Source organism: Festucalex cinctus, chromosome 14, assembly GCF_051991245.1.
Source record: "Festucalex cinctus isolate MCC-2025b chromosome 14, RoL_Fcin_1.0, whole genome shotgun sequence".
Lineage (NCBI taxonomy): Eukaryota > Metazoa > Chordata > Actinopteri > Syngnathiformes > Syngnathidae > Festucalex > Festucalex cinctus.
In genome coordinates, this window is record NC_135424.1 from 18,221,047 (window position 1) to 18,237,321 (window position 16,275).

Here is a 16,275-nt window from a genome sequence, read left to right on the forward strand (position 1 = left end):
GCATGACATGGCATGGAACACAGGGACAACAACAGGCACAACAGATACTATGACTCCACAAGAACCAAACGGAAAACAGGGGACTAAATACACACAGGCTAATGACAATGACTAGACACAGCTGGGTAAGACACAAGTGGCAGGGGAAGCTGATTGGTGGATACATTGGGAAGGGAAGAAACACTCAGGTGGACGTGGTTTGACATAACGGGACAAGGGAAGAAACAAGGAACACATGACAAACGACCAAAAGACAACAAAAACCCACCCCCACCAAACCAAAACATGACAGAAGGTAGAAAAGCACGATATAAGTGAAAGCTGTTTACGTATTTTGCTAATTTTTTCATGGTAAGTGGACAATTCCTGTCTCCTTGAGCTAAGAACGAAGCTGAGAATGACCACTGTATGCATATACAGTACATTTGTATTTTTCTATGCTGCTTTTTTTGATCACTGTTATTGGGAGCTGAATCATATCCCAGCCGACATTGGGCAAAATGCAGAATGCACCCTGGATTGGATGTAAAGTACATAGGTATTTGAATGCCACTTACGTACATAATGATGAAACACAACACTTGTGACAAAAAACCTGCCATGGTCTTTAATGTGTGCAGTTTCTCAGTACCCAATCTCACATTGTATAAAACATTTCTCTTGCAATTTATTACAAAGCAGTAGACAAACATAAAAACATGTCATTTTCCAACTATGGTTACAATTTATAAAACCTAGACAAATGCGGTCTAGATGCTGACTGGCCTTTCATGGTTGTATTTGCTACATCTTGAGTGCAGTGGTTGATTTATCACCTCGGGCTGAATTGCATACGCTTTCTTGAACGTCATAATTCAAGTTTTATGTACAGGTATCTGCTATATTTAATATAAAAAATATTGAGCAGTACACAATCAAAATGGTCTTAAAACTGTAAACAGCTGGCTGGAAACATGTCCAATGTAAACAAAGTGGTGAAGACCTACTGTATTGTGAACTTCTTTAATATGAAGACTTTCGTCCGTTGAACCACGTCAGTACAGACGGTCATTGCGTGTATTTTTATGAGGCTTGGCGTCATAAAGTGGACACTTCGATGAAAGGTGGACATTCATCAACAACGGGCCAACGGTGAGACGGAAGTGCCCACCCTCTGCCTTTGCTATCGCCGCTAATCCTCATTACTTTCATAGGTGAGCTACCATTCAAACCTTTGGATAATTTGGAGTCTTCAATAAACCCGAAATGTATGTTTTTGGAATATTAGAGGAAACCAGAATATGCGGCGAAAATCGTGCAAGCACGAGGACAATGTGAAATCCACATCATCAGGCCAGATTGGAATCCCCAGCTGTAGAATTGTGAGGAAGATCTGCTAAAAATAGGATACGTATCCAATCTAGGGCTACATAAGAAAGAGACCCTGGTCGGATATGAAAAAATCGGAATTGAGTCGTTCACACTGACATAAAAAAGTCAGATACAGGTCGCATTTGGGCAAAAAAAAAAAATCCGATCTGGGTCATATTTGCCTGCAGTGTGAACGTAGCCTAAGCGACCTGCGTTGAACTAATCTACTTGGTCTTGTGAATGAGGTTTCCCACTCTATGAAAGAATTTCTCAAACTTATTTTCATGGTGGCTTCTCCCTAGACGGTCAAAGTTTTGATCAGTAGGTTGGTTTTTGATTTTCTCCAGAGTGCTGTATGGGGAGTGTGAAGATGGTTTCTTTTGAATGGAACAAAAAGGCTCAAATCTGCTGTATAGGCGATTGTCAGCTTTTCTGTCTTTACTCCAGCCCGGTAGGTCAGCGTCTGGGATTGCCTTTTTCTCACCAATGCCGAGCTTACTTTGCGATGTTGTTTCAGAGGAAGGGAGCTCAGGTGTGTGTCGGTGATCCTCAGTTTTGAATCTTGGTATGGAATACTTGACATCGGCCACATGGTTCTGCTCATTCCTTAGGGACGAGTTGCTATGGTGATGTTTAATCTCACTCTCATCCTCGGCCTTAATCGTATCTGTGCTGTCATCTGACGTCACGCTTGGCGTTTCCACGCTTGTTACTCGATCCACTTTCTTGTCTGGTATGTTCAAAAACGACTTGATCTTCTTGGTACTCTTCTTTAGAAAATGCTGAGAGCCCATTCTGTTGGATTTAGCTTCCAAATCCCCGCCGTCTACACCCAGGCTTGCAGCAGATAGACTTCTGGAGGGAGGCTCCTGCCAAATGGAAGTGCACGGGCTGTTTGTGTCTGTCATGCTCTTGACATCATAATGAGAGACGGATCGCTGAGATTGAGATTCGTTGAGATTTGACCCGTATCCGCTATGCTTTACGCCGGAGCTTCGATCTATTTGCATCCTAGCAAATGCGCCGTACATGCCACCTGAGGAGGAGTCCTGTGTGTACGCCGTGTTGGATCTTGGATCGGCCACACTGTGTCTTTTGTGCCAGCTGTCAGTTCGCACGTCAGGATTTGGAATGTTCTGCCCACGCTTGACTCGACCTAAGCTGGCGTATGCAGATGGGTATGATTTGTAGTCGTCCAAAATCTGCAGGCTTTTTCTCTTTAACATGAATTCGTCATTGTTTAGTCTGTTGTTTTCGGGCGCTACTGTTGGATTCCATTGCATGGAGGAATAGCGCGAAGGGTTATGAAACCCTGATGAGCGGCTACCAACTGAAGGCGAGTTGTTTAAATGTGAGTTTGGCTCCAATTGCTCCGGTATGGCGGACCTAAAAACAAGAGAAGACCTCATTCTTCCTTGCATGAAGCTGTTGGACGGCTCAAACTGGTCCAAATAATCAGACGGTTCGTTAAACGGCATGTCAGGCTTTTGAAGGTATGACTCGATCCTCCATGTACGCATGAACGACTTGGATGTTTTTTCCAGCGTTGGCATGTTTTGCTGCATGGACAGAATTTGCTTGTCGTTGCCGTTGTATGACTTTCGAAGCTTTTGACTCCTGTACATCTGTGGCACTAAATAGTTATTATCCAGCGGGTAGTTGTTTTTCCCCATTCCCGTTTCCCGGCAAATATTCCAGTTGCTTGCTCTGGCTCGAACGTTCTGTGTGACATTTCCATCATGTCTTTCCCCGGCATAACTGTGCCTTTTTAAGTAGTTCATTGACTCTGCAGACTGAAATTTGGACATGTGGTTCTGCAAACCTTTGTCATGCTCAATTAAAGACACGTAGTGATTATCGTTGAAGTCTCTTGCGTACAGATTCCTCTCACAGGTCTTCCGGTAGACAGAGTCCAACGTGTGCCTTAACTGGTCGCGACGATCAATCGTTTGTGTGGAATGAGGAGTATATTTCGGCCAGCCTTGCATTGTGTGGGACCCATTAGAGGGGAGAGAATTATCTGGTTGGCACAATTCAGCGGGCACAGTTGACCTCGCGTACAGTGTTCTAAACTCCTCGTCGTAAGTCTTCACCAGATGGCCTGTGATGACCTGCACCATGCTCAAATTGATCTTTGCACACGACCAAGTGAATCTGCAAACAGACAAAACAATTCATCAATGTGAAGTAAACATTTTGCAACAAAGGTTCATATTACTGCGATTGGCTGGCGACCAGTTCAAGGTGTACCTCGCCTACTGTCCATAGCCAGCTGACCCCACGACCCTTGTGAGAAATAAGTGGTTCGGAAAATGGATGGATGGAGGTTCATATTATTATTATTATTATTATTATTATTATTATTATTATTATTATTATTATTATTATTATTATTATTATTATTATTATTATATTGAAATATCAAAATATTTAAAAATCAACTCCACAGCTAGTTCCCCTGTACAGTCTGTACAGAAAACTTTCAGTAAATTAAATACAAGCTAAAATAATTGTCAAACGTAACTAAAACACAGTACTGTGATAATTTGAGGAGAACCAATCAATCTGTAATCAATCAATCAATCAATCACATTAAAGGCTGTAATAACTACATTACAATGTAACAACATAGTAATAACATTGTAATTACAATACTAAAATTAATTACACCTTAATTGGATGGCATCAAGTGCAAATGAGGGCAGTTTAACCTTTAATAAATGGTTCAGAGAATGAATGAATGAATGAATGAATGAATGAATGAATGAATGAATGAATGAATGGCTGGATGGATGAATGAATTTGAGATTTATAAAAAAAATAAAAAAATAAGGGGCAATCGTAAGCTGACACAACAACTTCAGAAACATTAATTAATGCTCCCAAATACTGGACTCTACTGATGCATTTTATGTTAAAACTTTTATATAAAATCAGAGTGGTTGAGCTACTTAAAAAAATAAATAAATAAATGTGTAAATAAAATGTCTTAATAGAATATATACTGTGCTCTAAGCAATACTGTATGTACTGTGGTAAAACCGGGCAGGAAAATAATGAATGATCTTAACTTGTCGTGAACTGCTTCTTACTGCAGTACATTTAAATACATGTACCAGATGCTCTGACTGAGCAAATTTTCTTTTCTCTGCGATTGGCTGGCAACCAGTCCAGGGTGTACCCCACCTCCTGCCCAAAGCCAGCTGAGATAGGCTCCAGCACCCTCGCGACCCTTGTGAAGAATAAGCGGTCAAGAAGATGGATGGATGGATGGATGGATGGATGGATGGATGGATGGATGGATGGATGGATGGATGGATGGATGGATGGATGGATGGATGGATGGAGTTTTTCTTCTATCGTTGCTTATTTCAATATGTTTAAAGATGACTTTGTTGAGATTTGTTGAGGGAATTCTAAGAGATATTTTATACAATGAAAAACTATTACCGTAGCACAAGGTCTAATTTTATGTCTGCTATTCACACTGAAAGTCATCAAATTGCCTCACTCAGAACACAAACAGTTGTATTCACCTGTAGGAGCCACAAATAACTGTATGACAGTCAACCAAGATAAATTTCTGCCCCATTGCTCCATGAAATTTAGTCCCAGTCCGACACAGATAATCTTCGCCTTTCACGGTGCGCACCCTCATATTCTGTAAAAAAGAAAAGAAAACTATGAGTCATCTTGAATTGTCAACACCAACATAGGTAACTTTGAATCGTGTCAGTTACATCACTGGTGAGCAAGTGAGCACATGTTGAATCGCTGTCAAAAATACTTTATAAGCATTTGCTGTGTGAGTGTTTTGTAGCCTTTGGTTAGTGACAACACTTTCTCCTTCACTTCTTCAACCTCAAAACAGACACAACCTTATGGAATAACATTCTCACTTTTCATAGTATGAATTGTTTACATTGAAGATTAATCAGAAGGCATTTTATAGCTTGTACAGTGGAACCCCCCAAGTTGAATGCCCCCACAAGCGGTGGATCGAAATTAGAAACTAGCACCACCAGGATTTGACTCCATTCTACTGGTTGTGAACATGTGAAAAAAGTATTGCGTCCTTCATGTCCCCGTGGCGAATGACTGACATTCTCTCTCTTTCTCTCTCACAAGGCCTCAGCTCCCAGATGACGTGTCTGTATGTGGCTGGAAGTGTTTTGAGCCTCCCAAAAGCACATGGAAAAAATGTTTTAACACCAAGGTTGACGTTTATATTATTTAGCTCTAGCAATGTATGAAAAACAACATAATCATCAAAAGTGCACCAGGAGGCTTGGGTTGTTTTTCATTAGTGTGTGCCTGGCCTTCAAATGGAATAGTAGAAACAATAAAAGGGTTTTAAAAATATAAGTCGATGTTGACACAAATTTAGTCCCTGGAAGATAAAGCAGCAACTTTAGGGGTGTACACTATAAATTGGCATGCTAAGTAAATATTCACGTGTTCACTATTACTACTAAATGGATTTGTGTGGAGGAGAATGTTTATCAGCAAGAAAAAAAATATTCAATCATTTAAAAATATCTATAGTTATGTAAAGTTACTAGTCGCACGTGGGAGTAGATGAGAAATGTACTTGCTGTGTCAAATTTTAGGGCAATCTGGAGTCCCGAGATCGGATAGAGAAGATTTTTGTTGTTTTTTTCATCACAATAATGTTCCAAAGCATATTGTACGGTATTCAAATCATCACAGGTGTTGAAAACAAGGCCCGGGGCCCAGATCTGGCCTGAAAAAGCAAGTCATGTGTCAACTTTCATAATTCCTGCCCAAATTTGAACCAAAACTGTCATGTCATTAATACTTTGAGATTTTACTTTTTTTTTTTTTTTTTTTTTTTAAAACACTAATTTGAACAAACCTTTGTCCTTGATTTTTATATGTAATAATATTGTCACGGGAGTGGGGGTGTTGGAGGCAGGACCCAAATGCAGGGGGCAACAAAAAACAGGGCAAGGCAGGGATGCAGGTAAAAAAAAGGGGATTTAATTAACAAAAACTATAAACAAGGTACTATGAAAAAATTAACAAGATCAAAAAACAAACACAAGGCATGGCAAGGAAAACAGGGACATGAACATGAACAGGCACAATAGATACTACAAGCACAATGACTCCACAAGAACCGAACGGAAAACAGGTGACTAAATACACACAGGCTAATGACAATGACTAGACACAGCTGGGCAAGACACAAGTGGCAAGGGAAGCTGATTGGTGGATACACTGGGAAGGGAAGACACACTCAGGTGGACGTGGTTAGACATAACGGGACAAGGGAAGAAACAAGGAACACATGACAAATGACCAAAAGACAACAAAAACCCACCCCCACCAAACCAAAACATGACATAACCCCCCCCCTCAAGGGACGGCTTCCAGACGTCCAACATCAGTCCAAAAACAAGGGCGGGCGGAAGGGGGCACGGAGGTGGGAACACGGCCCACCCATCCGTCCCAGACAAAAAGCAGTTCAGGAGGGCGTCCTCGACGCCCGACAAGAGAGTCCCAGCGGGGCCAGTCAGGAGGGCGTCCTCGACGCCCGACAAGGAGCAGAGGTGGCGGCGGGGTGTTCGCCGCCAGATGAGGAGCAGGAGGCGGCCGCTGGCCGGGCGCCGCCGGAACTGGTGCAGGCGATGGCGGCTGCTGGCCGGGCGCCGCCGGAACTGGTGCAGGCGATGGCGGCCGCCGGCCGGGCGCCGCCGGAACTGGTGCAGGCGATGGCGGCCGCCGGCCGAGCGCCGCCGGAACTGGTGCAGGCGGTGGCGGCCGCAATCCATGCGCCGCCGGACGAGGAACAGGAGGTGACGGCCGCATTCCCTGCGCCGCCGGACGAGGAACAAGAGGTGGCGGCCGCAATCCATGCGCCGCCTGACGAGGAACAGGAGGTGGCGGCCGCATTCCATGCGCCGCCGGACGAGGAACAGGTGGTGGCGACCGCAATCCATGCGCCGCCTGACGAGCAACAGGAGGTAGCGGCCCAGGCGAAGCGGCCAGGGGCTGCGGCGGCAGCGGCCCAGGCGAAGCGGCCAGGGGCTGCGGCGGCAGCAGACAAGGTTCCGGAGCGAGAGGCTGCAGCAGACGAGGTTCAGGGGTGAGAGGCTGCAGTAGACGAGGTTCAGGGGCGAGAGGCTGCAGCAGACGAGGTTCAGGGGCGAGAGGCTGCAGCAGACAAGGTTCAGGGGCGAGAGGCTGCAGCAGACAAGGTTCAGGGGCGAGAGGCTGCAGCAGACAAGGTTCAGGAGCGAGAGGCTGCAGCAGACAAGGTTCAGGGGCGAGAGGCTGCAGCAGACAAGGTTCAGGAGCGAGAGGTTGCAGCAGACGAGGTTCAGGGACTTGAGGCCTGTCTGACCCGTCACTACCGACGCCACGGACCAAAGCCAGTACCTTTTTAAGCCCGGCAATGGCTCGGTCGCAGGCCTCAAGCCCCTCCTTCTCCCAGGGCTCCCATTCCGCCATTGCCCCCGCTGGGTCCAGTTCTGGTGGAGTCATTCTGTCACGGGAGTGGGGGTGTTGGAGGCAGGACCCAAATGCAGGGGGCAACAAAAAACAGGGCAAGGCAGGGATGCAGGTAAAAAAAGGGGATTTAATTAGTGATGTGCTTCTCGGGTCGAATCCCTGAAGCGTGTGCCGAGTAATGTAGATGAGTGGTTCATGAACGGCGATTCAATGCGTGTGTCGATGACGTACGTGATGACGTTTGAAGCCCCGCAAAGCGGGTGTACCACGTGACTGATTCAGGAAATGATTCGCTAGGTTTGAGTGTAGTTCGAAATAAAAGCGGCAAAGAAACGCTATGGATTCCCCTTCACTTTTTGTGTTTTCGGGTCCCTTACTGCGGTACTTCTTTGCATTTTGCATTCGATTTGACCGACGACGACGAGCTTCTTTTTTTGCGATGGAGTTCAAGGAACCAGCAAGAAAGAGAAGAAAATATCCCCAGAGTTGAAAATCCCCTTCAGTACTGGGAATCACAGAAATATGCGCTTCCAAGTTTATACAAACTTGCTGTCTCATATCTATGCACCCCTGCTTCATCAGTACCATGTGAAAGAGTTTTTTCAAAAGCAGGTGAAATTCTATGCACAAAAAGAAACCGCCTGAGTCCAAAAACTTTGGAAAAAATATTGTTTTTAAATAAAAATGAATAAGCACTTTATTTTACCTCATTTTTTCACATTTTCACTTGTTGCATAAGCACAAACATAGACAAAGTAACACAGAACAATTCATGTTAAAACACTCTTCAAATATATATTCTTTTGTATTTAGAGCATGATTTACACCCCACCATTTTATTGCATGCACCAAGCATGTTATACATTTTCTGTCCACATGATGGCGTAGTCGAGGAAATTAATCATCTTGAAGCCCCTACGTGTGTGTGACGCATTTCACTGCAGGGCTTCATTGCTTTACGGGGCTTCATTTTGCCATCACTAGATTTAATTAACAAAAACTATAAACAAGGTACTATGAAAAAATTAACAAGATCAAAAACAAACACAAGGCATGGCATGGAAAACAGGGACATGAACATGAACAGGCACAATGACTCCACAAGAACCGAACGGAAAACAGGTGACTAAATACACACAGGCTAATGACAATGACTAGACACAGCTGGGCAAGACACAAGTGGCAAGGGAAGCTGATTGGTGGATACACTGGGAAGGGAAGACACACTCAGGTGGACGTGGTTAGACATAACGGGACAAGGGAAGAAACAAGGAACACATGACAAATGACCAAAAGACAACAAAAACCCACCCCCACCAAACCAAAACATGACAAATATGATGGATGATTCAACATTTATTTGGTTACACATGACATGACATGACATGACATGACATGACATGACATAACATAACATAACATAACATAACATAACATAACATAACATAACATAACATAACATAACATAACAAAGAATCGAAGTGGGTCTAGTACTCCATGCAGGTTTTATTGTGACTGCCTGTGTTAAACACAGCATGCAGAGAATCATCCTCTCTCATTGCAAGATAACAACATGGTTTATCTATAATGGCAAAAATCATCAGTCTCAGTTGGAGATTAAATATGACAGACGGTGGTTCAAGCATCATCTTTGCGATGACTCCATCTTCTGATCGGTGCCACCCCATGTGTTTTTGTCGACTCTGACCATGAATGAATAATATCACTTTGAGGACTACGTGGTAAGAATTCTCTCATCTGATATATTTGCTTTCAGTTTGCAGTTCAAAAGTACATTACTGTCCTTTGATAGGCATATATGTAATCATATGTTTTAATTATTTCATGTGTCGTATTCCTCCATGGGTTTCCAAGGGTGACAACCATAATTTCAACACAGACGCACACACTTGACTTAATTTCCCAAGATTATAATTTTTTTTCTATTAAAAAAAAAAAAAAAAAGATTTCTGCAACAATTCGTATTGTCCGACGCTGTTGTCAAATTTATTAATGACCTACGATGACATTCAAGTGCAGAATCTGTCCGCCTGCTAATTAAATCCACCAAAATTGCGTTACACCACCTACACCACTAGATAGACCAGGTTTTACAGAGTCTGAAATCTCATCTAGTTTTTGTCACCAAAATGGGTGCAGCAACTCAATGCGCCAGAACACTTAGAGAGGCGTAGCACGTCAACCAAATTCACAAACACGCTGAACTAGACTTGCGAAGATGTGCCCGTTTTTCCCGCGAGCATACAGCCACCTGTCTACAGAAACACACATTTTATTCTAGTAGTCTACTGTAATAATTGTTGTTATTTTTAGTGTAGTCTTAATCATCTATAATAATTTTTTTTTTCCTTTACAGCACACCAGCTCCCATGCCTGAGTATGGTTTAATGGAAACATCCCTGATGGCACTTGAACATAATGACATGGGCACTGGCCAAGAACATAAGCAGAGCAAATGACAAGGTCACACACAAAAGGTTCTAGCAAGGCCTGAATAAAAACAAGGCGGGCAACACTGTCCAAGATAATGAGAGGAAAAAGTCATGAAAGGATCAGTTTAAGTGAGCGTACACTGAGCTGACTCACTGGATGTATGACAGACTAGGCAAGAAGATGAAAGTGTTACAAAGACCATCTTTAACACTAAAACAGCAATCAGCCGTGACTATTCATAATCTGGAGTACGGTACATCTTGAGTGCATGATATTCTTAGAATCACTTACCCGGAGTTGTTGAAGTTTGACATCTTGATTCTCAGCCGCCGTGAGGAAATGTTTCAAGTGGAAATCATCCAAAAGCACGTAAACAGGAACCCCTCGAATGGAGGCGTCAACAGTTTCTTTCAATATATCAACATCAGTGAACATATCCATCACAATGGCGATGACCTGCAAGGATAAATTCGAACAAGTAAATACTGGCACATGTTTGACAGGTTAGATTGCTCGCCTGTGATTGATTGACCCTGAATATGAGTGAGTTGCCTTCTGTTTACACATAAGAGTTACACTCATAACATTCTCATAGATCTTCAAATATCTCTGTTTAAAGACACGTACAGACAATAAGCACAACCTCCGAGATAGTGTTAATTTCGTCAACGAAAACTAAACAAAAATAATTTCCTCAACACACATTTCACACCGGACTAAAACTACACCAGACTAGACTAAAAACCTCATTACTAAATAATAACTGGGACTAAATCCGTACGCATTTTCGCCGACTAATGAAGACGAGACGAAAATGTACTTCACTTAATAAAAACTGGACTAAGCTCTATGGACATTTTAGTTCATAAACAAAAACGAGATTAAAAATATATGATTTTGTAAAATCTTGTCTCTGCTAATCAATCACTGTGACACTTTCATGTGACAAACAGTGACGCACTCCCTTTCAAATCTGCAGCTAGCGAGTGCAACATGCACAAACACATATGGGACAGAAAGGAAGTGAAAATTAATTCATGGTGATTTTTTTATTTATTTTTTTAAGTACATTATAGTTATACCATAACATGAATCCAACGGCTTTCACGTTTCAACAATAATCTTAATCCGACCGCTAACTAATGCTGGCTAATTTACTAGCTCATAGCATGGAGCCATAGCAGCCACTTATTGACATACTGTAATTGTGTGTCCACAAGTTGTTTTTCATCAAACAGATGAGAGAAAATTTGAGGTGAAATAGTTTTAGATCTGACATGTTCAACATTATCTGCTGACAAAAATAATATACAGGGGTAAAATGACTGTCCTGACTAGAACTACAATAAAGCGTTGACAGTTTTTGTTGACTAAAACTAGACAAATAAAATTACGTTTTCTTGGACTAAAATAAAGACTAAAATGCTAGATTTTTAGTTGACTAAAAATTGACTAAATAAAAATGGGTGACTTCACTGCATCATAGTAGAAATGATCTAAGTCACGTAGAGAAAGCGATTAAAATCACAGTGCGCTCACTCCACAGTGTGTTTTGCAATTATTTCAATTATTCTAGACATGTAATCGTATCTTAAAGACCCTGTAAAGTTAATTCAGGGATTTGTTTCTTACATGTTTAAAGGTAATTGCTGAAAACACGTTCAAAATTCAAATTCATTAGCATAAATAAGTCATTTTAGCATGTGTTGATGTATAATTATAATTCATATATTTAGCACTTTCCTTACTGATAATTGTTGCCCCTCTCAATATAACAAACACCAATGACTGTAATGAAGAGAAAACAAAAGGACTTTTGTGAGTCAAAAAGGGGTGCAGCCGTGTGCATGTCTGCATGCAACACAATATAAACGGCTGACCATTTGTGAGTCATCCTCATTATGTAAAGGAGTTAATGTAGTAGTAGTAGCATGTTCCCACACTCGCTTGTTGAGAGAAGCTGTCAAACTGGATGCTGGCCATGAATATGTCAGCAGACACTCCCTGCCACTGCACGCTGGAGGTGTGAGTGTAGCACTGCCCTCAGAGACAGGACAAGCTCTGACGCTTTATTTTCCAAACAAGTCATTAGACTTAAGTTATTATTCAAACCTCCTTACAAGTTACTTTGCAGAATGAGCGACATCATTGTTTTCAGCGTAATGATGACTGCAAGTGCAGTCACTATTTTAGCTTTTGGTTTGCTAAAAAAAAAAATTATGAAGGATTGTTGACGTTGTTATCTACGCAAATTCAAACACACTAAAAAAGTATCACAGTGCAGGATGGATTCAGTCACACCAGATTTAGTCTGACTGCAGGAGATCCCCAAATTTAATATGTGTTTTCATTAAGTGAAGTCTTTATTTTAGACTTTATTAATTAATTAATTTATTTTTATTTATTTGTTTGTTTATTCAGACAAGTAGCAAATTTCTTAAGTTAAATCCCAATAACTTTTTTTTCCATAAAAACAATTATACGTCAAAAATAAAAATAAGTACAAATGCGAAAATAACATTAAAATATGACACAATAAGTATAAAAACAAACATTGCTTTTAAACATCACTGTTTTAAAACACATTTAATCAATTACGTGACAAAACCTGATGTAAATTTTATGTTAAGCCAGATGGTCGGTATCTATTACTATTAAAGTAACTTGTAATCTAAATTAGTTAGTGTTGAAAGCAAGTAATCAGTAAAGTAACTAAGTAACAGGTTAGTTTTTTAAGGTAACTGTGGCAACACTGAACACATATGTCCTCTTAAATAGGCCAACAGTGCATCTTGTTTTACCTGTCTTGCATCGCGGATGTGTTTCAGAATCACGTCTTTAATGGTCGGGCTGTTTTGCCTTGGGGGATGATAGAGAAGATCTATATTGGTCTGCAGATTTTCCTGTATGATCTCAGGCCATCCCAATTCCAAAGCGGGAGCGTCCACATCCGAGTGGACGGGCCAGTACGTCCCCGAGGATGATTTGCTGTCCGTGGGGCTACTGATTTCCTCTTCCGGGGTCTGAGGAGGGGGCTCTTTGGCGTTTGACGTAATGAAGACAAGCTCCTCGTCAGACAGGAAGCCTCCGATGCGTTCTTTTTTGAGGAACTCTGCATAACTGTCTCTGCCCCCGCTTAGCAGGCAATCAATGGCCAGCCGATATGACTCCTTGTAGTGGGTTTGCATGTAATCCCCTGACGCATGATCTCCTCTTATAGATGACAGCGATGAAAATTGGGCTGAGTCCATTGTTTCAGTCATCCTTCCTTGTAACTGTTGCATAGAGCAAAAAGAAAAAAAATCAGGGAGAGTAAATATAGAAATTTATACATAGTGAACTCTTTATTAATGGAATTTTTTTTTTAAACATTTTTAATGATATTCCTGAGCAAACAGCAGGAGTTTATCTCTTTCTGTTCGTGATCCAAATGTAAATAGAACCAGCCTGTAATCGCGGTGTAATTACAGTGCTCAGAAAACAACTCAACAAATTCAAATTCCCAAGAAGTAAAACAGGAAATGTGACCAAGTGATATGAAGGTTACATACAAGTCTCTGGCATCATCTCTGGTCATGTACTACTGTAACAATATGCTTCAATATTTAATGTTTATGCAATTTCTACTAATGTATTTCTACAACAGTGTGAACATTTGTCATTACACCACTCCTACTGGACTAAATGTTGACGTTGTTCTCTCTGTGGTTGAAAATGTGACTCGCAGAAACTCCCTCATTATTAAGACAATCGGAACCTGTTCAACAGGTGACGTACGTTGAGGGCCCACGTGGCCAAAGTAATGACTTTACCTATCAGGTCCCTTAATTCAAGGTGGTATTCTATCAGTAAATGACAGAATGCATACAGCAAAGCACGCTGCATGATTCAACAATGTTTGGATCCGGAATTAAGTTAATAATTCCATCTGAGTGTTAATGAGGTGCATCTTTGAACACAGCCAGTCAGGGACAACAAACACAATTAAACAATGACGTTATATTTAACTCAAATGGAGCACAATGTGAATTTCACGTTTGAAGCTCTGAATAATAATCATGTCCAATCATGTCCTTCAAAAAAAGCATGATTGTTGCTAGCCATAGCTATAAAAGCCAGTTAAATTAAGAATAGATAAATCTATTATCTACAGTATGCTTTCACTTGGTCGAGATGATGCTAATGCGAACAACCTAATGACAGCATGGAATCATTCAAACCCTTTCATAGGAAGCTAAAGGATTTGCAGAAGTTACAGCAGAAAGTTATTGAGACCTTGAAAATGTTAAACAGAAGAACAGTGGACCTTTCAATATCAAATTACCCCAAAAACTACACAATTCAAAATCAATAATGTAGCGTATACATTACAATCACTTGAACAGCAGCCTACAGAGAAAGCAACCAAAAATCTTGAGGGTCATTTTATTTATTTATTTTTCTTCTGTTTTTACATTTTAGGGTTATATTGGTGACATTGTGAACCTGGAACAAATTAATTCAAATTCATTTATTTTTTGAAAGAACTGCATGTGACATTTGATTTATTGAATATAAGTGTATCTTAAAATGTTCCGAAAGGCACTCGATAGTATGTATTCTTAAAATTTCTGCATACGTGGTCACAACGGTACGGCAAAAAAAAAAAAAAAAAAAAAAAAATAGCAATATGACATTTTGGGTTTGGGGTGGGGTCAGTTATTTTACTTTTTTGATGGGAGTCTCACTGGCCGAACCCTATGAACAATGCTGTGATGTCATCAATTGTGGGCGGGTGCTCACTTTTCCACACATTCTTGTGAAAACCACATTTGACGCTGAAATTTAATTAATCTGTTACATGCCATCTTATTAACAGTACAGTTCAATATTTCCGTCATATACGTCTATTATTTCAAAACACAACAGTAATATTAGTTCAGTGGCAAATGAGTGTGGCATAATAATTCAAAAACTCAAAAGTAATGGTTGTGCAATACTGTGGTCAAGACTTTATTCAAATGTATATAACCCAAGGAGACGAATTAAGACTGTTATTTATTACTGTCACAGTATAAACACCACTCAGAATATGATAAGACCATGACTTACATTTGAAGTGTGAAAATCCTGTTGACTGCTCCCAAACATATCCAAATGAGGTTTATGTACAGGCATCTGCATAGTACTAGTGTTCAATATTTGAGGAGGATGGTGTCCCCCAGCTGGAAGCCACAGAGACGAGGAGGTGTCTGAACATGATAAGCGGTGTGCTGGCTGAGAGTGTGACTTCCAGTTTTGACATGCAAATGGTCGGACTGCTTGAAAACTTGCTCACAGGCAGCTGCGAACCTGTTTGAGACGTTTTGGCCACACCTCTTCCTCCTCTCCTCTCTTTTAGGGCTAAAGTTCAGCCCACTGCCAAAATCACAATGATGACAGGACACAGAAAGGCTTTGATGAATGTGTTGTGAAACTGTGAGAAAAGCGAGGACTTTAAATTGCTTTGACTTTCTTCACTGCAATCACTTCTCTTGGATATAAAAATGTTTGACATCAAAGCTGTGTGGGAATGTAACTTTTTTTCTTTTTTTTGTTGCTTTCCATCAGTGTAAACAAGAGCTTTATCGCATGTATTTCTTGAGAAGAATATGGCACAATAAATGCAAGCTACTTGTTCCTATTTGGTGGGGTCAGCACCGAAAGAAGCCTCTTGAAAAATTGCCCCATTGTGTAACCTCTGCATTCCTGCATCAGTCTAAGTGTGGAGGGGTGAAAGCTTCAATTACCCAAGACTGTAAGCAAGTACTCCCTTTAGGGCTCAACATATCAAGAGGTCAGATGTACGTCTTTTGCTTAGCTTAGTGAGTATGTATTGCATATTGCATGTTCCAATGGGCTCTCATGTTCCAAATAACAAGAGTCAAAAAGTCCCCATAAGGCTCCAGTGTTCCAGTAGGAATGTTTGTTTCCCTGTATACAGTCTCTGTGACTGTCTATCATCAGCCCTCAAGCATT

General features: G+C 41.1%; 1 protein-coding gene across 1 annotated transcript; it reads right to left on the minus strand.

Annotated features, from left to right (window-relative positions):
- Positions 1-310: 310 nt before the first annotated feature.
- Positions 311-15,596, minus strand: fam83b (family with sequence similarity 83 member B). Its single transcript, XM_077496273.1, has 5 exons — positions 15,370-15,596; positions 13,080-13,553; positions 10,570-10,734; positions 4,887-5,011; positions 311-3,504 (listed from the first exon to the last, which is right to left on the minus strand). The coding sequence occupies exons 1-5, from the start codon at positions 15,439-15,441 to the stop codon at positions 1,575-1,577; spliced, it is 2,766 nt and encodes a 921-aa protein (XP_077352399.1). The 5' UTR covers positions 15,442-15,596; the 3' UTR covers positions 311-1,574.
- Between the last annotated feature and the right edge of the window lie 679 nt (positions 15,597-16,275).

Coding starts and splice junctions, on each gene's coding strand:
- fam83b (XM_077496273.1), bottom strand. CDS start 15,441: ATGCAGATGCCTGTACATAAACCTCATTTGGATATGTTTGGGAGCAGT. Junction 13,554..15,369: donor AGGATTTTCACACTTCAAAT/GTAAGTCATGGT, acceptor TCTATGCAACAG/TTACAAGGAAGGATGACTGA. Junction 5,012..10,569: donor TCAAACTTCAACAACTCCGG/GTAAGTGATTCT, acceptor TCTTTTTTACAG/AATATGAGGGTGCGCACCGT.